Below are 26,048 nucleotides of genomic sequence, written 5' to 3'. Positions count from 1 at the left end.
TTACCCCCCACCCCGGGCCGTGTGGGGCCTGTGGGGGGGGGAGGGTGTGTTAGCCCCCTCACAAGGCCCTGTGGGGTGTGTGGGGCCCATGTTGGGTGAGCTGCCCCCCCCCCCCCCCAGGCCCTATGGCGTGTGTGGGTTTTGTTACCCCCCCCTCCCCCCCCGAAGCTCTATGGGACATTGTGGGGCCCACGGAGGGTGTCCCCTGCCAGCAGCCCCCCTCTGAGCAATCCAAGCCTTCCAAAATAAGCCTTTCTGCCCATTTCTGTCTTTTTTTTCTTCTCTCCCCCCCCCCTCCCCCCAGGACCCTTGAGCACCCAGCTCCTCTTCTCCCTGGTTTGGGGACGTTCCCCCCACCCCGACCCCACGCCGGGGTCCCCAGCGCCACCCCTTCAGAGGTAGGTGACCCCCTGGGGACAAGGACAGGCACCGAGGGGATGCTGCCACCCCCAGACAAGGGGGGGACGCCCCTGTCCCCCATGCCACGAGCACCCCTCGGTAACTGCGGCCGCAGCTTCGCCCTGGGGAGGGTTTCCCAACACGTCCCAAACCTCACTGGGGCTTCCTTCCCTCCAGCCTTGCTTTTCTTTACCCCCATCCCCCCTACACCCCCGCAACATTTTTAAAAACAAATTCTTTTTGTTCTCCTCCCTCCTCTCTATTTTTTGGGGAATAAAAATTCCTTAAAATTCCTTAAAACCACCCCGTGATGACTAGACATGATTTAAAAGCCCCGAACACCTTGCGGGGGCTGGGGGGGGGGGGGGGGGGGTGTCTCTGGTAGAAGCAGCCCCTCTCCTGTGGGTGTCCCCGGGCTGGTGCGGGGGGGCTGGGGCCGGCCGGGGGTCAGGATCCTGGTGGTTGGGGGGTTTTGGGTGCAGATTGGCATCTCCGTGCCAGGGGGAGGAGGATGTGGGAGGGAAAAGTCAATTGTAGCAGCACTGGAGCTCGATTACGAAGAACAAATTCTTTCCCCCAGGGTTTTTGGCGCGTTGGTTGCTGGGTTGGTGTTTTATTTTATTTTTTTTTCCCCCTCTCTTTGCGCTGTAAACCATCCATTTCCCCACCAAGGAGCAGGTCCCTTCCCTGCAAAGTGGAGAGAGGGGTGCCCACCCCTCCTCCAGCACCCTGCGGCTCCTGTCCTGCATCGCCCCGTTGCTGGCAGCTCTGGTTATGGGGATGGGGGTGCGGGGTCTCCCTGCCTCTTGCTGACCCCCTCTTGCCCATGTCCCCGCAGCTGAGCTCCAGGGGCTTGTCCCGGATGCATCCCCAAGGGCTCATCCCTGCACCGAATGCCGTGCCCAAGCCCCCCTGGGGTGCTGATCCCACCGGACCCGCGTCACCACGCTCCTCCGGTGACCCAAACGTAGGTGACTCCTCGGCCAGGGAGGGGGGAACCATCTGGAGTCTCCCCTTGGCGGCAGCCCCTTCCATCCCAGGCAAATTTTCTTTATTTCTCCCCAGTAACGGGACTTCTCCCTGCAGCGCGAGTGTGTTTTGGGGAGCATTCACCGACATTTGGTGTCTCCGGGGCGAGCAGGGTTTGTGCCATCCCTCCCTCCCCCTGTCTGTCCTTCCTTCCTCAGATGAAAAACTGGGTCTGCGATTCGGGGCAGAAACTGGAAGTTTTCATCCCTTTTCTGGGCAAGTACCGTCCGCTCTTGGGGCGTTGCTGCCAGACCTGCACCCCGAAGAGCTGGGTAAGAGCGTGGGGTCCCTGGGTGCTGGCGAAGGGGACGAGCCCCATCTGAAGGGTCTCGTGTGCCTGGGAAGAGGGCTGGGGGCTGGAGCGAGGCAGGCGCAGCTGAAGCCTTCCCCGCTTGTTCAAAGGCTTTTTCCTTCCAGGATGGATTCTACCACAAGCATCTCTCCTCTCTCGGCTTCCGCGACGCCATCCGGGTGACGGAGGAGGACACACGGTGAGGACGGGACGAGCTCTGTGCCGGGGAACGCTGGGCAAACCACTTTTTTTTCCCCAGGTTTTTGTCCAAATCCCCATGGAAATCCCTTTCCCCTGCTGCGCAGGAGTGTGGGGACACCTCTCCATCAACCTTGCTCCCTAATTAGTCCAAAAAGAAATTACATTAATTAATGCTGGAAGCTGCATCTCCAAGTGCAGAGCATTAATAACAGCAGAGGGGTGAGGGCTCGGTCTGTTCCTTGGTTACTGTCACACTCGGGCTGGGAGGAGAAGTCAGAGTTGAGGATTTGGGGTTGTTTCTTTTTTTAAGCAGGGCTTGATGCCGTTGGGAAGAGCTCGCCGGGGGGGCTGGGGGGTGTTTTCATTCTCTGCCCTGGCTTCCGCACAAGGACAAGCTCACGCACGCAGCCCTCGGAGCCCCCGGGGAGAGGCGAAGTGGCCTCGTCCCTGACCCCTCCTGCTCTTCCTCCTCCCCATGGGCCCCAACACCAGACCTCAGCTGGTGTCCACCAGCCTTTCCCCCGGCCCAGGAGCTGACGTGGAGCCCGGCAGCTGTTTCCTTGCCAAACGCCCGATGTATTTTTTTTTTTTTTTTGTTCCAGAGGTGCTGGACTCCGTTGGTTCCTCTCCCTTTTTCAGAGCCGTCCCTGGTGGCTTAGCAATTTTGCACTGTATTTTTCCAAATCGGGTCATTATACTCCATTCAGCTTGAAATATCCCAGCTCCAGCTTTCAAACTGTTTGAATAATTCATCTCCACTTGCAGCGACTCGGGAGTTGCGGAAAGGGTAGAAAGAGCCCGGTGATGGGTGTCTGAGATCAGGAGCGGAAAGACAAAGGGTCTGAAGCTCCCGTGTCCCTCTCCAGCCACCCGCAGCCCTTTCGCTGCGTCGCCACACACTCTGCGATACCTAAAACCTCGCTTGCGCCCCTTTTTGGTGCTGCCTAGCTCTGATTTGGGGGCAGATTTGGAAAATTCCCCAGTTTGGGACCTCTGCAGCATCCCCTGCGTGTCTCTAGTGATTGCAGGTTTCCTTGGGACAGCACTGCAAGGACCAAGGTGGCCTGGAGCATCACTCTGCTGCTGCCTCCGTTTTCCCAGCTGTAAAATGGGGAGAAAAAAAATCTCAAATTCTGGCAAAGTCCCAGTCTGAGGGAGGCCGGGCGCCCTGGAAGAGCCTCTAACCACCGGTACGTGGCTGTCTGTCTCCCTGCCCAGGTACCGGGGCTGGCTGGTCCGAAGGGTCTGTGGTTTCCTCGCTGTCTGGGACTGGAAAGTTCCTGCGGACACCCCCAGAGACCTCCCGGCCAGGATCTGCTGCAGCAGGAGGTAGGTGGGAGCAGCCGGAGGGGCTCTCCGGGGTCACCTTCACTCCAGGAAGGACCCGGGTCCAACAGCATCGTTCCCCGATCCTGCGGGATCCCGTTCGGTTGCTGGAGCGAGAGATGCACTCGTCTTGCGCCCGGCGGAAGGGAAATGTGCCAGCTCCGCCTCGCTGCTGCGCCCTTCCCAAAAACTCATCCCCAGGAAGGGGCTTTGCAGCTGCCCCCTCCCGGGCTCAGCACCCCCAAAAAGGGGCTGATGCCCCGGCTTGGTGGGGAACCGGCTCTCCTGTCTCTGGGCTCTGCCCCAAGACGCTGCCGAGGCTCTCCCGATCTTGTCCCGTCCCGGGTGACGTGGCCTTGTCAGGCAACTGTCACCTAACTTCTCGTCATCGCTAATTACGCAGCAGGAGGCTGGCAGACAGTACACTGTAATTACTGTAATGCAGAATGCTTTTTAATCCCTCACTCTGCCTCGTGCTTCCCTCCTCCTCTCCACCCCCTTTTCCCAGGGTACGGGACGTTGCTACCGGCCGGTCCCGTGGCTCGAGAGGGGATGGCCCATCCCACCGGCGGTGGAAGGAGAAAATACTCGAGATCCTGGCTGAAATCCAGGCCCCGCTCTCCCTCCTCATGCTGAGGTCTGCGCTCCCTCCCCGGGGAGGGTTGTGGGTGCAGATCCCCCTTCACGAGCACCTCCCACCTCCTCTTGGAGGGATCCCAGTTCCTGGCTGGGGCATTCCCAGTCCCTCTCCTCCACTCCAGGTCTCTCCCACTCTTAATTTGTGTATTAAGCCCCTTCGGATGGGCTTTGAGCTGTGGTTCTGTGCCTGGATCCCATGCGCCATCCTTTCGGGGAGATGCAGCTGGATCGTTTTGGGGATGCGTGGGGATCCTTTGAGGGATGCACGTGGATCCTTCGGGGGACACGCGTGCGGAGAGCCCAGGGCTACACGGCAGGGCAGGGCCGTGGGGTCCCGCACAGCTCCCTGGGGATATTTCCCCCAGTTCCTTCCAGGGAGCTGGAATCTGACACTGGAGTGGAGAAGGGAGAGAAGGGGGGGGGGAAACCAACCAACCAAACAAACAAAAAACCAAACCATTGGGAGGATGGAAATCAAAGCAAAGCAAAAGGGAACTTTTCCTTTCTCTCTCCTCTTTTCTTTTTTCCTCCTGTCATTGAGAAATTGGCAATTAAAGGTTGCATTGTAGCCTAATTGCTTGTCTGATTGAGCTGTAATAAAAGAACCCTCTGAGCAGTCTGAAGTATTTAAAGGGAAGAAATTATCCAGGGGATAAAAGCGTTCGGATCCTTCTCGTAAACAGCGTGCGGGAGGACGGGGAGATGGAGGGGTAATTGACTTCAGCTTTTGTTGCCAGGGGGAGAAGGGGGTGGTCTTGTCACATCCAGCCTTTAATGTTTTAACTTAATTTATTATAAAGCTGTTTATTTGCTTTACGGGAGCTGAGAAGTGACATTTCGAGTCGAGCTGTCTCATGCAACCCACGTTTCTGCCTGGGTGGGGGAAACTGAGGCAGAGCAGGTGGCCTGGATGAGGTCTGGGGGGGGTCTGGGGGTAGCCCTGGCCCCTGCGGAATTGCTCACTTGCTCATTTTCCTGCAGGCTGTGCAACTGGGCTCTGCTCAAGCTCCTGAACCGCCTCTTCCTCGGCGTGCAGCTCCACCGAGGGCAGCTGGAGATGGTGCTGAGGGCCGCCAGGACGGTAGGGAGTCCAGCCAGCCGCTCTCGCCCTGCGCCTCGCCGCCGGCACGCCGGGTGCTGAGCCCTGGCCGCCTTCTTTGCAGTCCAACGTGCCGCTGGTTTTCCTCTCCACCCACAAATCCCAGCTGGATGGGCTGCTCCTGTCCTTCCTCCTCTTCTCCCAGGGGCTGGGGGCGCCCAGGGTGACGGTGGGCAGCCAAGCCTGCAGCCCTCGCCTCCGGTAAGGCATGGGGACACCAGTGTGGGGCACTCGCAAAGCCCCGCAGCTATGGGGGGGAGCTGGGGGGACCCGGCCCCATGCAAGCTGGGTGCCCCTGGTGGCTTCTTTCCCCTGCAGAGCCTTGCTCACCCGCCTGGGAGCAATTTTCCTGCCTTCAAGGATGGAGCAGGCGCCGAGTGACCAGGAGGAAGGGCTCCTGGGGGCTGTCCTGGCCACAGTACGTCCTGCCCGAGGTGTCGGGAGGGATGAAACGTCCCTCCCCCGCCCAAGCTCCAAAAGCACCTGGTAAAGGTGTTTAGGGGTGTCTCAACTGCAGGCTGGCCGAGGCATGCGGCTGTGCGATGGGTGCCGGCAGCTCCCGTGCATCTCTGGGGTGCTGATGGTGCCCCCCAGCCTCACCCCGTCTCCCCCCCAGTACGTGGAGGAGGTGCTGAGGAGCCGCCAGCCTCTGCTCATCTTTCTGGAGGAGCCCCCGATTGCCCTGCGCCTCTCTGCCCCTGCCCAGCAGTGGCTGGCCATGGTGTACCGAGCCGTGCGGGATGGCGCCGTCCCCGACGTCCTCCTGGTCCCTGTGGGCATCGCCTACGACGTGATCCCCGGCGGTTCGCAGCAGGAGGGAGCGGTGAGAGGTTTTGCCCACCCGAATCGCCGGGTGCGTCCCCGGGGAGCGGCCCTCGCCTCCATCATCCCACTAACGCTCTGGTCCCCTCTACTCCCAGTGCGGCGTGCAACCCCTCGGCCTCGGCGCTTGCCTCTGGGCAACGTGTGGGGCCCTGCGCCGGAACCGTGGCTGCGCCCGGGTGGACTTCGCCCAGCCCTTCTCCTTGCAGGTACGGCAGCAGGGCTGGCAGCCGGGGATCCTGGCCGGCCCCGGAGGGTTTATTGCCGCAACGATTGGTGTGCAAACCCCTGCGGGGTGGATGGAGGGATTCGGGGTGGATCTGGTGTTGTCCAGGGGATCCAGTGAAGGTTTATTGCCATGATGGTGGCTGTGCAGCCCCCTGCGGGGTGGATGGATGGGCTTGGGCTGGATACGGTGTTCTCCGGGGGATCTGGTGTTGTCCAAGGGCATCCGGTGAGCCCAGCACCGGGGACGCTGGGGGGGCAACAGGGCAGTGCTCGTGGGCCCTGGGGACCCAAGGGATGAAGTCAGCTCACTGGGGCCGAGGGCTGTGAGCACCAACAGGCTGGATTTGGCCTCCTTCCCAGGAGTTTGCGGCCAAAAACCTCGTTGGACAGAGCTGCAGGGGGAAGTGGCTGGAGGAACTGCTGCTGCCCACCATCCTCGGCACGTGGTAAGCAGGCACCAGGCATCGGGGCAGCATCTCACCCCCCACACCTGCGCCCGGCCCCGCTTTCTCACCCCTTGCTCCATTTTCTCCAGCCCCAGCCAGCTGGATGCCAAGGCGACAGAGGTTTGGAGTCCCGGCCCCGCGACGGCCACCGGTTTAGGGGTAGAAGAGGAAATATTGGTGACCAAGCTGGGCCTGCACTCCCTGAGCGGTGAGGGGGTCCCATTGGGCTCGGGGTTGGGGGGGGCTCATAGCCCAATGGCTAACAAGCGCCTCTCCCCCACCTCGCAGATGGCGTTGCCTGCTCTGCCGTCATGGCCGTGGGGATCACGGCCGCGCTGCTGTTGCACAAGCACCGAGAGGTGAGACGAGGAGGTGTCCGGGTTTCTCTTCCTTTGGAGCAAGATTTCTAGAGCCGCTCAAGGGACCAGCTCATCCTCCTCTTCCTCCAGGGCGTTTTCCTCTCCCGGCTGATGCGGGACTTCGCCTGGCTGCTGGAGGAGATCCTGCTGCGCCAGCGCGACGTGGGCTTCTCGGGGCAGCTGCGTGCCCTGGTGCAGCACAGCCTCACCCTGCTCCGAGCCCGGCTCACCCTCTACCACCTCGCCCCCATCGGTGATGTCCTGGTGGTCCCCGAGGCCTCAGCGGTGGCCCTGAGGGAGCTGGGCCGCCACAGCGCTGCCGTCCTGCCCGTCTTCGCCAGCGAGGCAGTGGGAGGTGAGGAGTGAGGCGTGGAGGGGGGGGGTGGATCCGTGACAGCAGGGATCGGTGACACGGGGGGGAATTGGTGACGCCACTTTCCTGGCAGCCTGCGCCATCCATGCCTTGCTGATGGAGATGCTGCCCTTCCTGGGGGTGACCGTCGGGCCCTCCAGCATCGTGTTCAGCCAGGACGAGCTGCACCGCAAGACCCTGGAGCTGCTCCTGCTGCTGCCCCTAAATCTCCTGGGGCTCCAGGTAGGGGCTGGCGGCGCGGGGTGGCACTGCCATCACGTGGAAGTGGCCTGTCACCGCTGCCTGCCTGGCAGGGGAGAGTCCAGCCCCTTTCCTCCTCTCCCCCAGCCCTGCCAGCCCCTGGACTGCCTGAGCCAGGACATCGTGGACAAGCTGCTCCTCTGCGGGCTGCTGGAGGCTGAAGAGGTGGGTGCCCCCCCAGGTCCCCCTTCCCACCCTGGGGACAGGCAGCCCAGCCCTCGCTGCACCCTCCCTTCCTGGCCGGGAAGGGGATGTGGGAGCAGCGTCCCTGTGGGGGGGGACGGGATGCCAGTGGGGTGGCGTCAAAGGTGAGGTGGCACCTGGCTTGTCCCCGCAGCCGGAGAGCGAGCGCTGGGTCTGCGACTTGGCCCCGTGGCCCTTCCGCAGTCGGTGGCCCTGGGCAGGGATGGACTTCACTGACAGCGACAGTGACAGCCAGGACGAGGTCCCTAAGCGCTGCTTCAAGGTACCGGGGGTGTCCCCCCCACTGCCGCTCTGGCAGGGTGAGGTCAACTTCCCCAATCTCGGGCTTCCCCCCTCCAGCTCAGCGAGCCCCAGGGCTCTCCTGGCCTCCTCCTCTTCCTCTGCCGGCTCCTGCGCCCCGTGCTGAGGACCTACGCCAGAGCCGTGGCTTTCCTGGACGGACCCAGCTGGCCCCAGCCCGGTAGGACCCCCCCACAGGGTGGGCAACCGTTTCTCCACCCACACTAGCCCCTCCCTTGGTTTGGCTTTTGGGGAAACTGAGGCACAGCCAAAGCTCCCGTGCGGTTCTGGCTCTGCACCGGGACTGGAGAGGGGCTGTGCCCTGCTGGGAGCTGGGGTCTGACCCCCCCTCTCTGTCCCCCACCCCAGAGCCAGCCTACGTTGAGGCGCTGTTGCAGTTTCTGAGCGAGGAGGATGCTTTCGGTGAGTCAGGCTGGGGGAAAAAGGGGGTGTCCCTCCTGCTTTGGGGTCAGCACCCTCTACAGCCAGGCTGGGGGTGCCTGGGGGGTGGGATGCCGGTGACCCTTGGGGATTTCTCTCCCTCCAGAGCACCCGGACAGGAGCCTGGCCCTCAGCTCCCTCCAGACCTTCAAGGAGATGGGGGTAAGCGTGACTGGACTCTACCACCCCGCCTCAGCCCTCGAACCGGCCCCCAGGTGATGCCCCTCTCCCTCCCCAGGTGCTGGAGGAGGTGTGGACCCCTGCCGGCCCCCTGCTCCGCCTCGCCCAGCCCTTCCAGTCCAGCGCCAGCCGGGGCAAGCTGGAGGCCTTCATCCAGCAGTTTACCTGGCCGTAGCTGCCGGTGCCGTACCGGTAAAGCTGGGAGACACCGATAAAGCTGGGAGCAGGTACCGACCCGCCTCGTGCATTTATTGACCGGGGGAGGTGGGTGGGGGGCGGTGTTAAGGCAGTTGCATCGGGGTGAGATTTGGCGTCTCCGTCTTCACACCACCTTGTTGCAGATGGTGCCCAGCTCCTCAATCTCACACTGCACCTCGTCGCCTCTCTGCAAGGGGCAGGGACACACTGGCCTGCCTTGCCCTTTTATGTCCCCTTGCCCTTTTATGTCCCTGCGCTGCCACCTCCGCCTTATTTTGAGTGTCCCCGCTTTTCCCTCACCTTAAGAAACACCGGGGGTTTCCGAAAGACCCCAACTCCAGGAGGAGTTCCTGTCAGCAAGATGTCCCCAGGGACCAGCGTGACAAACCTGGGGGGGGAGGGCAGGGGTCAGGGGCGGCCCCCCCGGTCCCCTGGGGAGCGGTGTCACCCTCACTGTGTGTGTCCCCCCCGGCTCCCGGCCCCTACCGGGAGACCCAGGCGATGAGCGTGGGCAGCTTGAAGACGAGCTGGCTGGTGTTGCTGTCCTGCATCAGCTGCCCGTTGACACTGCAGCGGATTCTCAGGTTGTGGACATCTGGTGGGGACAGAGGGGACATGTCACGCTATTGGGGGGACATGGGGACAGTGCTGTGGGACCCCCGCCACCCTGAACACCCCTGCTGCGACAAACATGGGTGCTTTTGGGCAAACGTGGTGCCTGCTGCCTCCTGTGTTAGCCAGGAAATAGCCCCTGTCCCGTCCCCATCCTGTCCCTGTCCCGTCCTCACCTGCCACCGCCTCCTTGGTGACTAGAGCCGGCCCCAGGGGACAGAAGGTGTCAAAGGTTTTTCCTAGCAGCCACTGCCTCCCGTTTCTCCTCATCTGCCAGTCCCGCGCGCTGACGTCGTTGGCCACTGTGAAGCCCACGACGTGGTCCATCGCCGACGACTCCTGGGGGGGTGACAAGGGGAACCTGCTTAACCGGGCAGGGGACAGGTGCAGAGGAGGGGTACGGCAGGGGGGTTACCTCGATGTGCCGCCCCTCCTTCCCAATGACGGCAGCCAGCTCCACCTCCCAGTCCACCTCCTGCGGGGGGGAAAAGGGGGGTGCTGGAATGGGGCCGCACCCTCCAGAGTGGGCTGGGGACAGAGCGGGGGTGGCAGTGATTCTCACGCTGCTGTCCTGGGGGTGCACGATGTCATCGAAGGGGCCGATGATGGCGCTGGGGAACTTGCTGAAAATGATGGGCTCCTTGGGGACGCTGACGCCCTGCTCCTGGCAGTGGTCGCGGTAGTTGAGCCCCACGGCGATCACCTTCTGCGGGTCCCCCACGGGCGCCAGCAGCCGCACCGTCCCCCGCGGCACCCGGTGACGCCCCAACTCCAGTGCCCTGATGGGTCACGGGGATTGGTGGCGGGGCCGGCGGTGGTGATGGTGCCGCCGGTGCCGCCAGCGCGGTGTCACCCACCTCTGTGCGGCCGCCAGCGCCGTGGGGCCCATCTCCAGGAGGGCGCGCGTGGAGCGGGGCAGCCCCGGCTCGGCCGCGCTCAGGTCCAGCAGGGCCCCCCCGGGACCCTCCTCCAGCCCCAGCCGGGGCTCAGCCCCCCCGGGGCCCCGGAACCGCACCAGCCGCAGGGCCCCCGCTGGCCGCATCCCCCCTGTGGAACACAGGTCCTTGGGATCCGGCACCCAGGGGATCCCGGCACCCCCCCGGGGCACTGGAGCCCCCCAGCGGGTGGATCCCTGGGGGCGAGGAGGGAGGGGAAGGGGCAGATCCTGGTGCAGGAGGGATCCTGGAAGGAGGGGAGATCCCAGTGTGGGGCGGGGACAGGGGGCAGTGGATCCCTCGAAGGGGGCAGATCCCTAGTGCGGCAGCAAATCCCAACCCGAGGATTCCTCCCAACCCCCCCCCCGATCCCCCCACCTGCACAGGGGGATCGCTGGAGGATTCCCTGCCGTGGTCCTGCACGGCCCCAGCCCTGGGGGTTTCCCCCCCCCAGTCCCACACTCCTGTCCCTGGGATCCCCCTCGCCCTGATCCCGCTCAGCCCGATCCCAGGGGACCGCCCCCCCCCCCCCGCACTCACAACCCCAGACCCAGGGAATCCTCCCCCCGCCCCGATCCCACACAGCCCCGATCCCAGGGATTCCCCCTCCCCCCCGTTCCCAGGGGATCCTCCCGATCGCAGGGATCCCCCTCCCCCACCCCCCGATCCCGCTCAGTCCCGGTCCCGGGGATCCCCCCACATACAAGGGGATCCCCCGATCCGCCCCCCGGTCCCGGGGATCCCCCGACCGCGCGGTGCCCGGTCCCGGGGGAGTCGGAGGATCCCGGTCCCACCTACGTCACTCCCCTCTCGGCACGCGCCGACCCCGCGCCGCCCGCGTGAAGCTGCCGCGCCGCGGCCCCGCCCCGCCCCCCGGGCCGGCCAATGTGAGCGCGGAGGGGGCGGGACCGCGCCGGCGGCGCAGCCAATGAGAGCCGGCGGCGCTCGGCCGCCCCTCCCCCCGCTGGAGGGGCGGGGCAGCCGCGTTGCTAGGAGACGGGGCGCGGCCGCCATGACAGCGCCCGGCCGCCATGACAGCGCCGCCATGACGGCGCCGAGGCCGGGGCCGGCCAGGCCTCGCGGCGGGAGCGAGCCGGGCCCAGGCGGGTGTTTCTAACCTTTATTTCATGGAAACACGCAGTGAGTGAGCGAGCGACAGGCGGCTGCGGAGGGGGGGCCGGGCCGGGGGGCCAGGGCGGGGGCCTGGCTGAGGTGCAGCCTGGCCTCGCCGGCCTATTCGTGCGGAGAAAAAAAAGCAGAAATAGTCCAAATAACCCTCCCGCAGAGCGAAACTACCTCTGCTGCCACCGCCTCAGGGCTCGGGACTCGCCACCACCTCTCTCGCCCCCCTGGGCTGTGCACAGCCATTGCTTCCCCCTTGGCTCCCCGGCTGGCACATTTAATCCCTAAATCATTGCCATTTGTTTTATTTAGAAAATTAGCCCTCTCTCCTGGTACCGCCAGAAGGCGGGGAGCGGCCTAAGTCCCCTTAAGCGCTGCATTGGGTGGCGGGGAGGAGGTTCATGTGCTTTCAGTTGGCCATTGGGAGCTGCCATTTCGCGGCTGCGATGGAGACCCCCTCCTCGGCTGGGTGCTCCTGTGGGGGCTCCTGTGCCGCACAGGGCAGGGGTAGCCCCGCTGCGGGGTGGGGTGGGGGTGTTCCCCCCAAAATGGGTCTGGCTGGCAGGGCAGGCATTGCCAGGCGCCATGCCGGGGGTGGCTTGGGCGGATGAGCCGGTAAAGTCACCCCGTGTCTCTTCCTCTCTTGTAACTGGAGTGTCAGGGGTCAGGTGGATTATTTTCTTCTTTCTTTTAACCTCTCATTTTGTTTGAGATAGTAGAAAAAAAAGTCCCCCTTGGGCGCTGGTGGGGCCAAGCGTGTGGTCCTGGGTTCTAGATCACATTCTCAAAGATCTGCATGGAGCTCATGATGTCCTCGTCCTGGATGGGGCAGGAGGGAGAGGTCAGACCCCCCATCCCCCTCGCCCCCTCCCTCCTGTCCTCACCAGAGCTGTTGTCCCCCGGCCCCCTCAGGACATCACTTTGGGACAGGATGAGGAACTTGGGTTCAGAGGCCTGGCAGTGAGGAGGAGGAGGATGGCATCGATGCTGAAGGCCCCTGCAGTGCTGCTCACCTTCTGGCATGTCTCCAGGAACTCCTCGAAGGTCACCACACCGTCACCGTTCCTGTCCATCTTCTGCAAAGGAACAGCAGGGGCTCAGCGGGGACGGCCCCGGCGGCGGTGGCAGCCCCGGCCTGTGACACCCCGGGGGGGTTGGTGGCTGGCAGGGGGGGACGAGGCAGGACGGTGTCACCTGGAAGAAGAGCTCCACATGCTCGGCAGGCGCGCTGTCCTGCAGGGCGGGGTGGGTGCAGCGCCCCATCATGTCGTAGATGGACTTCATGATCTCCAGCATTTCCTAGGAGGGGACAGAGGGGGGACTAGGTGACAAGAACCCTCCGAAGGAGGGCACCTTTGTCCCCCAGCACTTGTTTCCCCCATTCCTGTCACTCTGTGGGTGTCCCCTGCCATGCTCCTGGCCCCCCCAGGCCTCGTCCCCCCCTCCACATGTCACCTCCTTGGTGATGTAGCCATCTTTATTAATGTCGTAGAGGTTGAAAGCCCACTTCAGCTTCTGGTGCACTGTCCCCCGCAGCAAGACAGAGAGGCCAATGACAAAATCCTGCCGGAGAACCACGGCCGTGAGCGGGGACATCCTACGGGCACCGCCGGCACCCCCAGGGATGGACCCATGTCCCCCCAGCTCAGCTGTTCGCCCCCCTCCACTGGTGCCGTGGCGCTGCCATCGATCATGGGACGCCCCGGGGGATTTTGTTCCTATTGATCCTGTTTCTATTCTGGCTCGCAGCTATTTTTAATCACCAGGGTAAAACTGGCGCTGGCCCCCCCTGCCGCAGTGCCCGGAACAATCCCAGCACAGGCTCCCGCCGGCGAGGAGACCCAAAATTTTGGCTGTTGCCGCTGCGCCAAACTTTTATCCCCCATGGCATGCAGGCGAGGAGGAGGATGTGATGAATCACACCGCTGGGCACGCGTACAGCCACGCGGACAGCCGGAGCAGCGCGGCGCTGGCACGGCTTTGCTGGGAGGGAGAAGCCGGGTGCAGGAGCAGTGCCGGGAGCCTCACCTGGAAGCAGAGAGCCCCGTTGCGGTCGGCGTCGAAGGCATCGAACAAGAAGTGCGCGTAGGTGCTGGCATCTGCGAGGGGAGGAAGGTGGGAGCCAGTGAAGCCCACACGCCGGGATTGGTATTTTGGCATTTTCTCCGGATACCGGCACCCTCCACTGCCGGCCTCGGGGGTTCCCGACTCACCGCCTTGGGGGAAGAACTGCGAGTAGATGAGCTTGAAGGTCTCCTCATCCACCAGGCCGCTGGGACACTCCTGGGAGGGGAACGGGCACCTGGTGAACCCCGGATCTGCCGAAACCCACCCCCCCTGTAACCGTGGTGGGGTGAGGGTGTCCCCCTCCCGACACTCACGCTCTTGAAGCCGCGGTAGAGGGACTGCAGCTCCTTCTTGGTGAACTTTGTCCGTGTCAGCAGCCGCTCCAGCCCCTCAGGTTGGTGCCGGACAGCCGAGAGCTCCAGCTCGGCATCACCGCCGTCTGCCGGGAGACGCCGGCACAGACCCCCCCCGTGGGTCCCGCAGCCTTTCCCGTATCATCCCGGGCTCTTCCAACCCAGATCCCACCCTGCTTAAAACCAAACTCCCCTCCCTGACCCACTGGTGGATCCCAAATCCCCTCGTGCCAGGAGGAAAAGCTACACGTTCCGCATCCCAAGGGAGAAGCCGTCCCATCCCGGGGGGTTTTTCCCTGCGTCCGCCTCCGGCAGCGTCTCACCCCGGCCCCGTGTAATGCTGCCTCTGCCCGCGCCCTGCTGGGCGGAAGGTAATTAATAAATGATGGCTCATTAATAATTCCAGCTTGGGAAGCCCCCACGGAGCCGTTCTGCGCTGAGATGGGGATATCGGGAACTTGGGGCTGGGAGAGGCTCCGTCGTGCGCATCGGTAGGGACGCCCCGAAAACCCCGGGGTCCCCCGGTGAACCCCAAGCTGGGGGGGTCGGGACTGGGGTCCCCGGTGTCCCATCTCAGGGGTGTTTGGGGGGGAATTAGGGGTCCTTGGTGTCCCGTCTTGGTGGGGTTCAAGGGCTCAGTGGGTGTTGGAGGTCCCCGGTGTCCTACCTTGGGGGTCTTTGGGGGACTGGGGGGGGATTGGGAGTCCCTAGTGTCCCATCTCAGGGGGGAATTGGGGGTCAGGGGCAATTGGAAGGCCCTAGCGTTGCATCTGAGGGGAGTTTGGGGTGTCGGCGGGGGATTGGGGGTCCCCAGTGTCCCATCTGCGGGGGGGTTGGGGTTGATGCAGGACTCGTGGGCACCCAGTGTCCCATCTCCAGGGGGTTTTGGGGGTCAGTGTGGGCTCGGAGGCCCCCAGCATCCCCCTCAGGGTGGGTTTGGGGTCAGTGGGGGTTGGAGGGGGTCCCCCGATCCCACCTTGGGGGGGTTTTGGGGTCAGTGTGGGTCGGGAGGGTTTCGCAATCCCACCTCAGGGGGGTTTTGGGGTCAGCGTGGGTTGGGGGGTCCCAGCATCCCCTCGGGGGGGTTTGGGGAGGCCGGGGCTGGCCCAGCCCCCCGGGGAAGGTCAGAGCAAGGCTGGGCCATGACGCGGCAATGCTGGACACCCCGTGATGGGGCGGGGGGCTGCAAATAAATGAGATTAATTAATTAAAATTAATTAAGGAGGGGGGACAGGGAGGGGGGTTACCTTCCGCGGAGATGGGCTCCAGGATGCCGAACTGTTTGAGGACGGCGATGAAGAGGAGGATGACGACGGCCACAGCGCAGAGCTCCATGCCCTGGATGCCCATGGCCGGCGGGGGGGCGGGGGGGGGGGTCCCTGCGCCCCCCACCCCAAAGCGGGGTGCCAGGGTGGGGGCGAGGAGCCGGTGGCCGCTGGGTGCCCGCCGCGAGCTGGGCGCTGCCGTGGGGCCGTCCCTCCGTCCGTGCCTCCGTCCGTCCGTCCTGCCCTCCTCCCTTGGCACGCACCCACGGCCCCCCCCGCCACCCCCACCATTCCTATTTTTTTTTTTTCCCCATATTTTATCCCTTTTTTTTTTCCCCCCTCTTTTTTACTCCCCTTTCCTGCACAGGGGGCCCCACCCAGCACTCATGGGTGCCCCCTTCACCCCACTGGGTGAAAAACTGGCGCAGGCCTTAAAATTAGGTGAAATAAAGGTGGGTTTTGGGCCGGCTCCCCCCCCCCCCCCCCAAGGAAGAGGCAGGCAGTAATGCTCCCCCTGCCGCCGCCGCCTCTGGGGGGGTTAATGGGAGTTAATTAGCGGGAGGTGGCTAACGAGCGGCGTGGGATGGAGGGCATGAGTAAGCAAGGGAGGGAAGAGCTCCCCGGGGACACTGAGGCAGGGGGGGCGGGGGGGCTGTCCCCAGCCCCCCCCCGGTCCCCACGGCCATCTGTCCCCGTGTCCCCAGTGTCCTGGAGTGGCCTTTCCCCAAGGCCCCGGGGTCATCCCTCCCCATCCCCCGAGGGTGTCGTGTCCGCGTGGTCCTGGGGACACCTGTCACCAGCATCCCGGGGGTGTCCCGTCCCCCTGGGACATCGTCCTGGCTCCCCGGCTGTCCCTGTCCCCAGGGACACCATCCCGGGCCCCCCGGGCTGCCCCCGGCCCCGGCCCCGGCCCCGGCCCCACGGCCAGTCCCGCTCCCGGGGCGGGGCTTATGCCCCGAAGGCGGGGCCTGTCGCCAAGGGCTGTGCGCGCCCACGGCCCCGAGGGCGTGGCTCAGCCGCACGCTCCGCCCCTCCACTTCCGCTTCCGCCGCCGTCCCCGGAAGCGCCGCCTGCCGCCGCCGCTGCCGCCGCCATGGCCTCAAGGTTACTGCGGGTGAGCGCGGCCCTGCGGCTGCTGCCCGCCGCCGCCGCCCGCGCCGCGCCCGCCCGCTGCCTCGCCGTCCCTGGTGAGCCTGGGGGGATGGGGGGGAGCGGGGAGGGCGGCCGGAGGGAGAGGGGGAAATGGGCGGGCGGGGTGGGGACCGAGGCGGCGGCGGCTTCCCGGTGTGACGGCGGTGCCCCGCAGGCGGCCTGGCCAGCGATGAGGAGCAGGCGACGGGGCTGGAGCGGAAGGTGATGGAGGCCATGAACAAGGGCCTGGTGAGTGCGGGGGGGCGGCTGGGGAGGGGGCGGGGCCTGGGCGGCGGCGGGGGGGGGCGGGATGGGGGATGTTCTGGGGTGGGGGTGGGTGACAGGGACAGGGGGTCCCTTGGGGGGTCGGGCAGGGGCTGGTGGGGAGGGGGCCGGGGCTGCCCCTCCCCCCGCTCACCCCCCCACCCCCTTGCAACCCCCTTTCCCCAGGACCCCTACAGCATGTTCCGGCCCAAGCGCTACGCGGGGACCAAGGAGGACCCCAACCTCGTCCCCTCCATCACCAACAAGCGCATCGTGGGCTGCGTCTGTAAGTGACATAGGCCCCCCCCCACCCCGTGTCCATGTGTCCGTGTCCCTGTCTGTGTGTTCCCCCCTCCGTGTCCCTCCCTCCGCCCCCCCGTCCGTGTCCCATCCACCCCTCTGTGTGTGTTTCCATGTTGTCCCCTTCCCTCTGTCTGTCCATCCATAGCCCCATCTGTCCATCTGTTGGGCCCCCCCCCCTCCCCCCCCATGTCCATGTGTGTCCCCTCCCGCCTCCTTCCCTCCGTCCCACCCTCCTCTTCCTCCCCCAGGCGAAGAGGACAACAGCTGCGTCGTCTGGTTCTGGCTGCACCAGGGGGAGGCCCAGCGCTGCCCCTCCTGCGGCGCCCACTACAAGCTCATCCCTCACGAGCTGCCCCACTGAGGGACTCCCCGGACCCCCCAGCACCCACGGAGGGGCCCATGGGTCACACCGACCCCCCCAGCACCCACTGGGCATCGTCTGGGCCGAGCTGAGCCGCCCCCACTGTGTGTGTCCCCCATAAAGAGTTTGTGTGTGAGACCCCGACTCTGTCTGCACTGGGGGGGGGGGAGGGGAGCACCCGTGGGTGCCGGGGCGGGTGGGGGGGGACACCTGCGGGGGTGAATTCGTAGCTGTTGCTGCCCTCGGGAGCAGGGAGGGACACGGAGCAGGGCTGGGCCGTGTCCCCGGGAGGTGTTCGTGACCTTGGAGCGGTTTTTGGGGTGGAGGGGCCCCACCATCCCTAGGCCCTGGGGTGCGGCTGTTGGAGGTCTTGCTGTCCCCTTGGCTGGGGGGCTCCGGAAGCAAGACCTGCTTGGGGACACCCCCCCTATCCCCAAAAGAAGCCCACAGGGAGGGTCACAGCCCCCCTGGGTCCCCCTCCCCCCCACCAATTCCACACGAGGTGTCCCTCCCAGTGGAGGTTGTGGCTGTACCTGGGGGGGGGGGGGCCTCAAGTGGACACTGTCTTCCAGGGTGGCCCCACCAGGTGGCCATGGTGGTGTCCCACCATGGAGTCAGAGGCCCCCTGAGGTCCCAGTAGCCCATGTCTACTGTCCCCTCCTCGCCTGCCACGGCTGTGTCACCCCCATCCCCTGGGGACGGTCTCCAGCACCTTCCGGGGTGGGCTGAGGCTGAGCGGGTGCCCTGAGGTGGCTCCTGTCCCTCCCGAGCAGATATTGGGCCTCAAAATGGGTCCCCCTGGCCACAGAAAGTGCCGGCTCCATGGCGCGTTGCTGACCCGTGCTCCCTCCTTCCTGCCCCTGACGGGGACAGTCACCTCAGCCCCGCCACCCGCAGCTCTGTGGGGCCTTTCGTTGCTCTCCGGGTGGCCCCGGCAGTGTCGCTGGTGGCCGCGCGTGGTGGCCAAATCTCCAGAGGTGGCGGGGGGTCCCTGGGGAACTGGCTCCACTGGGGCAGGACCCCTCCTCCCGCTGCCGGGCGGCCCTCGGGGGGCAGCTGGGGGACGGCGGGAGCTCTCGGGGCTGCCTGGTCCTGGGGGGGGCGCGGCTGCGGGGCCCCCCAGGAGGTGCTGGAGGCCCCCGAGGGGTCCCCGGAGGCCGCCGGGTCCCCGCTGCGTCCCCCTCGCCCGCTGCTGACGCGTGGGTGATGCCGGGCGGGCCGGCGATGACGTCGTATGTCCGGGGCGGGGGGGGGGGGTGGGCTCTGGCCCCCGAGGGTCACCGGGGAGGGCCCGGTGGCTGCCGCATCCCCGGTGCGGTCCCTCCCTCTGCTGACGTTGTCGATGACGCCAAGCTGGCCGGCCATGACGTCATACACCCTCCCACCCCCAGTCCGGAGGGGGCGGGGCTCTCGATATTACCACCCTCCCTCCCCCCTCCCCCCGAGCGCGCGGCCAATGGGAGCCGCCGGCGGCCGTGACTGACAGCGCGGGGGGCGGGGCTCCGGCGGGGGGCGGGGCGTCGGCAGAGGGCGCGCGGGGACGCGGCGGGCGGGGCGGGCGGGCGGTGAGTGCGGCGGTGACGTCACCCCTCTGTCGCAGAGGGGCGGCGCGGGCGCGCGGGGCGCGCGCCGGAAGCGGGGCGGCGCGGGGCGGCGCGGGCGGACAAGATGGCGGACGGGGACAGCGGCAGCGAGCGCGGCGGCAGCGGCAGCGGCAGCGGCGGGTTCGCGACCGGCCGTGGCGGAGGCGGCGGCGGCGGGGCCGGGTCCGGCGGGGGGTCCGGCGGCGGCGGGGCCGGGCCCGAGCAGGAGACGCAGGAGCTGGCCTCGAAGCGGCTGGACATCCAGAACAAGCGCTTCTACCTGGACGTGAAGCAGAACGCCAAGGGCCGGTTCCTCAAGATCGCCGAGGTGGGGGCGGGTGGGTCCAAGAGCCGCCTCACGCTCTCCATGGCGGTGGCCGCCGAGTTCCGCGACTACCTGGGCGACTTCATCGAGCACTACGCCCAGCTGGGCCCCTCCAGCCCCGAGCAGCTGGCCCAGGCCGCCGGGCCGCCGGGTGAGGACGGCGCCGGCCCCGGCCCCCGCCGCGCCCTCAAGAGCGAGTTCCTGGTGCGGGAGAACCGCAAGTACTACCTGGACCTGAAGGAGAACCAGCGCGGGCGCTTCCTCCGCATCCGCCAGACCGTCAACCGCGGCCCCGGGGGGCCGGGGGGCTTTGCCGGGGGCCCCCCCGGGCTGCAGAGCGGCCAGACCATCGCCCTGCCTGCCCAGGGGCTGATCGAGTTCCGCGACGCCCTGGCCAAGCTCATCGACGACTACGGGGGCGAGGAGGATGAGCTGGGCGGCCCCGGGGGCGGCGGTCCGGGCGGTGGGGGGCTCTACGGGGAGCTGCCCGAGGGCACCTCCATCACCGTGGACTCCAAGCGCTTCTTCTTCGACGTGGGGTGCAACAAGTACGGCGTCTTCCTGCGGGTGAGCGAGGTGAAGCCGTCCTACCGCAACGCCATCACCGTCCCCTACAAGGCCTGGGCCAAGTTCGGCGGCGCCTTCTGCCGTTACGCTGAGGAGATGCGTGACATCCAGGAGCGCCAGCGGGACAAGCTCTACGACCGCCGCGCCGGACCCCCGGGACCCGGCAGCGGCAGCGGTGCCGGCGACGACTCCGATGGCGACGACGTGGACGACGACTGAACCCTAAACCCCACCGCCGGCCCCCCCCTTCCCCCCTCGCCCCACATCCAACCCCCCGGGCCCCCCCCCTCCTCGTTTCTCCCGATTCCCTCCCCCTCCCCCCCGCCCCCCAAAAACCCACCGCCGGAGAGAGTAACCGGCGCGACACCGACCGCGACGCCGACTGCGTCCTCGCACGCACCCGCCACCGCCGTCCCCCCCAGGACTCTCTGCCTGTTGGGGGGGGTGGGGGGGAGACACCCGCATCCCCTCTCCCCTCCCAGCGCTGCCACGGTGCCCCCCCTCACCGAAACCAGCATTGCGGAGCGGAGCCGCCGCCGCACGTCCAGACCCTCGCCGGAGCCCCGCCGGCCGGCGGAAGAGGAGCCAGGCAGGGGGAGACAGCGGCAGCAGCAGGAGCTCTCGGGAGCGAGGGGGGCTCTATCTGGACCAACGTCCGTGCTCTCTTCTTCCACTTTTTCCTTTATTTTAATTTTTTTTTTTTCCTCCCCTTTCTTTCCATATTTTTGGGGTTTTTTGGGTTTTTTTTGGGATGCAAACTGCTAAACTCCAGGCGCCCGAACTGGAACCCGCACCCAGCTAGTGCGACGCTGGCAGGTTCCTGAAAATTAAGGAAGACTTTCTCGGTTTTAACGATTTTTTTTTTTTTTTTTTCCCCCTCCGCCTTCCCCCTCTGGTGCCGGGGGGCGCAGGGAGAGGCAGGTTCACGCAGGCACAAAGCACAAGGAAAACTCGACAGGGCGCACGATCTTCCCCTTGTCTCCGCACCGGACCCATTTCCTTCCTGGGACCCCCAGGCGCCAAAATCCACCCTTTTCTCCTCTTTTTTCCCTTCAGCCTTTCCTCAGCACCTCACACCGGCGGCTCAGTAGCACCAACCAGACTCCGCACCCCGGCGGCTGGGGGCTTCGGTGTTGGTTTGGGGGGTTTTTTAAATTTTTGGGGGGGTTTTCGGGAGGTTTTTTCCTCTCTTTTTTGTGTTTTTTTCCCACCTGGCCACACTGGCTCTGCCACACCGGAGCCCGCAGGGTCTCTCTGGCCATCACCTCTCGTGTTAAATGGTTTTTTCCACTCTCAAATGGGGTTTTGGTTAGGTTTTTGTTTGTTTGTTTTTTTTTTAAGTTTGGGGGTTTTTTTTAATTTTAGCTAAATCAGGTCAATCCTGCGCTTTCCAGAAAGTTTTTTTTTTTTTTTTTTTTAGCCACGTTATCCCAGGAACTCTGAACTGAATGGGGTTCATCACTCTTCATTCCAAAGTTTCAGGTCTTCTTGTCTGATGGCTTCTCCAGTTTTAGGACTCTTCTTTTTTTTTTTTTTTTTTTTTTTTTTTTAAATTAAGCTTTTTTTCCGCTATTTTCTGGGAGCCTGCATGCGCCCGCCCTCCGATCTCTTTTAATTTATTCTCGTGGATCCCGGTGTCTTCCCTCTCTCCGCTCGCTCCGTATTTATTGGGAAGCGAGGAATGGCCGGCAGTGACTCGTCTTCGCGAGGCGACGGCGGGGGGGGACACGCCACCTCTGTCCCCCGCTCACCCCGAAACCCAGCAGAGCCCCGGGGTACGTCGTCTGTCCATCCGTCTGTCAAACCTCATCCCGCCCTTCCCCGCCTACATAGCTCTTTTTAAAGGGATTTTTAAGGCGAATTTCTTCCGTTTATCCCGTTTTTAACTCTTCTCCGTCGCAAAGGACTGGGTTTCCTCACTCACACGGGAGCAATAGTCTTTTATCTCCATGTCCGAACCGCGTCCGTACTGTATTTTGTACCCTAAGGCAGCTCTTTCCAGTGACGTCCTGCTGTATCCACCCGTCGTTCTCGGTTTGGCGTTGCCGCGCCTTCGGTTCTTTGCCGCGGAGAAAAAAAAAACAAAAAAAACAAACAAAAAAACACACACAAAAAAAAAAATATACAAAAATAAACCAACGGAAAACGCCGCGGACGGCTCCGGATCGGGGGAGAGAGCGGCCACCGCTTGGCCGCCACGGCTCCGCGGTGATGGACTTGCCAGCGTCGGGCTGCCGGGAGCCGGCTGCAGAGACGCAGGCGGTACCTCTCCTTTTATTTTTGAAGAGGATCATATATATATATATATATATAAAAAAATATATATATATTTCTTTTTTTGGGTTTTTTTTTTTTGGCTGAATTGCAGTGATTTAGCCTTACCTTTCTACTCTGGGGTCGCCGCCGGCCCAGCTCGGCTCCCTGTAGCCGCCTAGGAAATGTGTGGAAGAGGAAAAAGGCAAATAACGCCAAAAAAATAAAATGAAATAAAACCAGGACCCAGCGTTCGCTTTGGCAGCCAGAAGCCTTTCTCCTGCCGGAGAAGCGATGTATCTGTACAGGAACCTTCCGCAGCTCCATTTGACCTTCCAGCACACGGGTGAGAAGAGCAGAGCGCGTTGGGGGAAGAAATCTCGCAGCGAAAAGAACATCCAAAAAAAATGCGATAAAAAAAATCAGAGCGAAAAAGGGTTTTTTTTTTAACCTGCCAGCAACCAGCGAGAGCGATGCGGAGAGGTGGGCGGATGAGCGAGGACTCGGGTGGTTTCTGCGAGGGGGGAGACGGTTGTTCTTTGGTGAGTTTTGGGGGTTTTTGTTTTGGTTTTGTTTTTTTCCAGTTGGCTCAGCCAGCGGCCGACGAGCCTTTCCCGAGGAAAGCGGGACGATGGTTTCGCTGGAGCCGGGTTCTGCCAGCGCCGGCATCTCGCCACGGACCGACCTCGTCGCCGAAAACACCTCCCTGCGGCCGGGGCAAGGGGCAGGTCGGAGGGTTTGGTTGTTTCCTTATATATATATATATGTATATACACATCTCTGTGTGTGTGTGTATATATATGAGATTTGGTTGGGTTTTTTTTTTTTTTTTGGTTTGGATTCTGTAGAAAATGGGCAAATTGCCTTTTTTTTTTTTTTTTTAACCGAAAAGGGGACAAAAAAAAAAAAAAATCCCAAATTCTTGGAGCTTCCAGATTTCTGTTGCCCCGGAAGGGACGGTTTGAGAGTGTGACTATCGCTGTACAAAAAAAAAAAAAAAGGAATCTTGTAAATCTTGTATAGCGCCCCAAAATCAATGTAAATACCCCAAAACGTCCGGGCCGAGGGCCGGGAGCCATTGGCGGCTCCATTAAAAGTTAAAACTGCTTCATTTTTTTCCCCAAAAAAGAAAAATATGGAAGAAAATCGGAATTATCCTGCCTTGTTTCCAGCTGTTCTGGGGTCACGGGCAGGAGGATCCCCTCATGGTCCCTCACTGACAGCAGGGGACGACGCAGGGGGAGGTGGCCGGTCCCCGGGGCCGCCGTGCCAGGGAGAGCGGCCCTTTCTCTTGTCGGCGATAAAAAAAAACCAATCCCTCGCCGGCTTCTCTTTTAAAAAAGAAAAAAGTTTAAAAAAAAAAAAAAATAGAAAAAAAATGGAAAAACAAAAAAAAAAAAAGAAGCGTGAGCGAGCGATGACGGTACTTGAGCTGATGCACAAGGAATCTCTCAGCAGATACTTGCTGCCGGGAGCGGGTTCCCGGTGGGAAATGGGAATGGGCCCAGCGTCGCGGCGGCTCGGCGGGTGCTGGGGGAGATGTTCCCGGTGGGGCGAGGCTCGGCCGCGGGCGCCGTCGCCCTCCTCTTCCTCGCGGAGCCGGTCGATCCAGCAGCGCCTGTGCCAAGCGCTTGGTGCGTCGGCGTGAGATTCCGAATCCAGGGGCCGGGACAGATCTCGGATAGAGCTGAGATGGGAAAGGAACAACTGGAGAAGAGATGTGGCACCAGCGTCAACGCCTTCTCACCGCGGTGGTGGTGGGCGAGACCTGGGAGCCCCGCACCAGCGTCTCCCTGGCACCACGGTTTGGGGTCGCCAGTGGCGTCCAGGCCTCGAAACCGCGGCGTTACCGGCAGGCGGGAGCAGTGAGGATTTCTGGCCTCGGAGCAGCGCCGATGCCACGGCTGAGAACGGGCCCGGCGCGGGAGGCTCTCCCATCCCCGGCACGTGGGGGAGGTGGAAACGTGCCAGACGGTTGGTAAAACATCCGTGCGGGAGAGCGCTGGATCCTCCGCTGAGAGCCGCCGGGGCCGGGACTGACTTCGGCCAATATCTGCTGAGAGACCAAAACGTTCACCCCAAAGTACCTTGACGAAAGAAGAAAGTTTTATTCCTCTTATTTTTTTAATGAAAGAAAAACAAAAAATAAAGCAAACCATGCACTTTAGGCGGCCCAGTGCAGGGCTGCCGGCGCCCGGGGGGGTCCCGTCCCCCCCTCTCCCTTCCTCTGCGGCCGGCGGGGCGGCTTCGGGAGACGCCAGGGAGCAGCCGGCGGTTGCCGAAGGCAGGTCCTGGATTTTACCACTAGCAAAGACGACGCCCGATGTGACGAACTCCTCATGCTAGCGAGCACTCCTTACCGTAGCAGATTTTTGCAAATGGAGTTTTACAAGTCTATATTTAAAGAATTGTATGTTTGTAACAAATAAAAAGTATGCGGAAAAGTGAATGAAAAACCCAGCCTGGCCCCATCTTGCTCCTTTGGGGGGGGGGGGGGGGCGGTTCCCCAACGATCCCGGGGTGTGTGTGTGGGGAGGGTGTGTGTGTGTGTGTGTGTGTGTGTCACTGGTGCCACTGTCTTGGTGAAGGACGGGGTGGGCAGGGTGGCCCCGTGGCATTCTGGGGGTGTTTTGCGGTGTCCTGGGGACCCTCAGGGCTCTGGGGGGAAAAGCAAGACACCCTGAGGGCTTGGAGGGGGGGGGCATAAAGGGGGTACATGGGGTCCCCAGGGGTGTCCCCAGAACGAGGGGAGCTGTGGGGGACACCGCGGGGTATGTGGGGGCGTATGGGATTGGAACTGTGGGGAGGGAGGAGGGTTTGGCACAGCACACGAGTGTTGCGTGTGTCCCGGCTCGTGCAGGCGTGCCAGTGTGTGCGAACCGGCCCAGCGCGGTGTGCGCGCCATGCACGTGGCTGCGCGGCGTGCGTGAGGCGTGTACACATCTGTGCGGCATGTTCATCCCATGTGCATGGCATGTTCACTGCCGTGCGTGGTGTATTCATGGCGTGTTCACCCCGTGTGCGTGGCGTGCAGCCCGTGCCACGCCGGGTGCCGGCAGCCCGCTCAGTGCGGTGACGCAGGCGCCGCAGCCCTCGCCGCATTTAGCTCTGCGGCTCCCTGCGGGCACGGGCTCATCTGAGGACACGAGCGGGAGCCGCCTGCGCATGAGCCGCCGCCGCACCGCAGCCCTGCCGCCAGCGCCGCAGCTGGGGCCTGGCCTGACCCCGGCCCCGGGGGGGGCGGGGTGGGCTCCATCCCCTCCTTGCGGGGTCTGGGAGCTGCTGGCAGCATCTCTGGGGCCCCCGTGCCGCACGTCGCCCGGATGCCGGCGTGGGCAGCTGCTCCAGCTCCCCCGGAGGGAGCTGGGGGGCCCTGGGGGGAGCGGTGGGGACAGCTGGGCCAGCCTGGACGCGCAGCAGGCGCCTGCGGCAGTTGCTTCTGGGGCAGGTGCAGGCAGCATTCCCTCCCGGGAGGCAGCTGTGGGGGCCGGGGGGCACCCCTCAGCTCCCCATGGCAGTTGCAGCGGTGGGGGCAGGGGCTGCCCAGTGCCCCCCAAACCCTGCCCGGTGCTGGGGGGAAACTGAGGCATGGTGTGAGGTGGCTGGGAGACACGGGGGGGGGGGGGGACAGCGGCAGTGCAAAGGTGCCTCCCTCCTCCTCCTCCCCCCTCCGCCCGCCGGGAGCTTCCTACCTGCTCCTCCAAGCTTCTTCCACCATCCTGGGGCAGGGGCTCTGCCGCGCCGGGGCCCCTTCAGCTGTTCCTGTTAGCCATCCACCCTTTGCTCTCTAAAATCCAGAGTTTCTCTTATAAAATTAACTATGGCACATAAATTGGGTTTGACTTGATGCTGGAACTTGACTTGATGCATCATGGTGCATCAGTTTTTATTTCCCATGACATGCTGTTCTCTAACACCCCACCCCACAACAGTCCAGAGTAGGAATTTGGGGGGCTTTTTTTGACCCTATTTGATCCCTGCCATCCCTTTTGCCTCTCAGTGTCCCCTCCCTGCCCTGAGACCTGGTCCACATCCCGAGGATGGTCTGTGTCACCCCACTGCCCTTATCTCATCCCACAGGGCTGGGCCAACCTTTATTTCTGTATTTCCTGAAAAACACACAGGGAAGAACTCAAAGACACTGCTCGCCTG

The 26,048-nt window shown here is 63.7% G+C and overlaps 5 protein-coding genes across 11 annotated transcripts; 3 read left to right on the top strand and 2 right to left on the bottom strand.

Annotated features, from left to right (window-relative positions):
- The first annotated feature begins 1,586 nt into the window (after positions 1 to 1,586).
- On the top strand, positions 1,587 to 8,781 carry LOC134526673 (glycerol-3-phosphate acyltransferase 2, mitochondrial-like). The gene is made up of 19 exons (XM_063358790.1): positions 1,587 to 1,700; positions 1,846 to 1,919; positions 3,140 to 3,250; positions 3,756 to 3,884; positions 4,868 to 4,967; positions 5,050 to 5,186; positions 5,304 to 5,403; positions 5,602 to 5,808; positions 5,906 to 6,016; positions 6,396 to 6,481; positions 6,571 to 6,689; positions 6,770 to 6,840; positions 6,931 to 7,195; positions 7,287 to 7,618; positions 7,791 to 7,919; positions 7,997 to 8,117; positions 8,306 to 8,359; positions 8,484 to 8,539; positions 8,616 to 8,781. Exons 1-19 carry the CDS (start codon positions 1,587 to 1,589, stop codon positions 8,730 to 8,732), a joined length of 2,433 nt encoding a protein of 810 aa, XP_063214860.1. The 3' UTR covers positions 8,733 to 8,781.
- Positions 8,770 to 11,179, bottom strand: LOC134526672 (fumarylacetoacetate hydrolase domain-containing protein 2-like). 4 transcript variants are annotated; one of them, XM_063358789.1, is made up of 8 exons: positions 11,112 to 11,179; positions 10,225 to 10,416; positions 9,930 to 10,146; positions 9,783 to 9,842; positions 9,544 to 9,706; positions 9,242 to 9,350; positions 9,056 to 9,143; positions 8,770 to 8,942 (listed from the first exon to the last, which is right to left on the bottom strand). In XM_063358789.1, exons 2-8 carry the CDS (start codon positions 10,407 to 10,409, stop codon positions 8,880 to 8,882), a joined length of 885 nt encoding a protein of 294 aa, XP_063214859.1. In that variant the 5' UTR covers positions 10,410 to 10,416; positions 11,112 to 11,179; the 3' UTR covers positions 8,770 to 8,879. The 4 variants fall into 4 exon arrangements, with proteins under 4 accessions (XP_063214859.1, XP_063214857.1, XP_063214858.1 ...); XM_063358787.1 differs by having other exon boundaries at positions 10,225 to 10,414; positions 11,097 to 11,162; XM_063358788.1 differs by having other exon boundaries at positions 10,225 to 10,414; positions 11,101 to 11,160.
- A 504-nt stretch (positions 11,180 to 11,683) lies between these two features.
- On the bottom strand, positions 11,684 to 15,433 carry KCNIP3 (potassium voltage-gated channel interacting protein 3). Of its 4 annotated transcripts, XM_063358517.1 has the most exons (8): positions 15,092 to 15,433; positions 13,806 to 13,930; positions 13,638 to 13,707; positions 13,453 to 13,523; positions 12,880 to 12,987; positions 12,619 to 12,723; positions 12,438 to 12,500; positions 11,684 to 12,243 (listed from the first exon to the last, which is right to left on the bottom strand). In XM_063358517.1, the coding sequence occupies exons 1-8, from the start codon at positions 15,192 to 15,194 to the stop codon at positions 12,196 to 12,198; spliced, it is 693 nt and encodes a 230-aa protein (XP_063214587.1). In that variant the 5' UTR covers positions 15,195 to 15,433; the 3' UTR covers positions 11,684 to 12,195. The 4 variants fall into 4 exon arrangements, with proteins under 4 accessions (XP_063214587.1, XP_063214585.1, XP_063214586.1 ...); XM_063358515.1 differs by lacking the exon at positions 12,880 to 12,987 and having other exon boundaries at positions 13,453 to 13,707; XM_063358516.1 differs by lacking the exon at positions 12,880 to 12,987 and having other exon boundaries at positions 11,684 to 12,500.
- Positions 15,434 to 16,136: 703 nt separating this feature from the next.
- Positions 16,137 to 17,306, top strand: LOC134526592 (cytochrome c oxidase subunit 5B, mitochondrial). The gene is made up of 4 exons (XM_063358618.1): positions 16,137 to 16,296; positions 16,416 to 16,489; positions 16,691 to 16,790; positions 17,056 to 17,306. The coding sequence occupies exons 1-4, from the start codon at positions 16,203 to 16,205 to the stop codon at positions 17,166 to 17,168; spliced, it is 381 nt and encodes a 126-aa protein (XP_063214688.1). The 5' UTR covers positions 16,137 to 16,202; the 3' UTR covers positions 17,169 to 17,306.
- A 1,504-nt stretch (positions 17,307 to 18,810) lies between these two features.
- PURB (purine rich element binding protein B) lies at positions 18,811 to 20,983 on the top strand. Its single transcript, XM_063358513.1, has one exon. The coding sequence runs from the start codon at positions 18,837 to 18,839 to the stop codon at positions 19,860 to 19,862; it is 1,026 nt and encodes a 341-aa protein (XP_063214583.1). The 5' UTR covers positions 18,811 to 18,836; the 3' UTR covers positions 19,863 to 20,983.
- The last annotated feature ends 5,065 nt before the right edge of the window (positions 20,984 to 26,048 follow it).

This window comes from Chroicocephalus ridibundus, chromosome 23, assembly GCF_963924245.1.
Source record: "Chroicocephalus ridibundus chromosome 23, bChrRid1.1, whole genome shotgun sequence".
Classification (NCBI taxonomy): domain Eukaryota; kingdom Metazoa; phylum Chordata; class Aves; order Charadriiformes; family Laridae; genus Chroicocephalus; species Chroicocephalus ridibundus.
The sequence above is the reverse complement of the archived record's forward strand: the minus strand, read 5'-3'. Positions and strand labels throughout refer to the sequence as shown.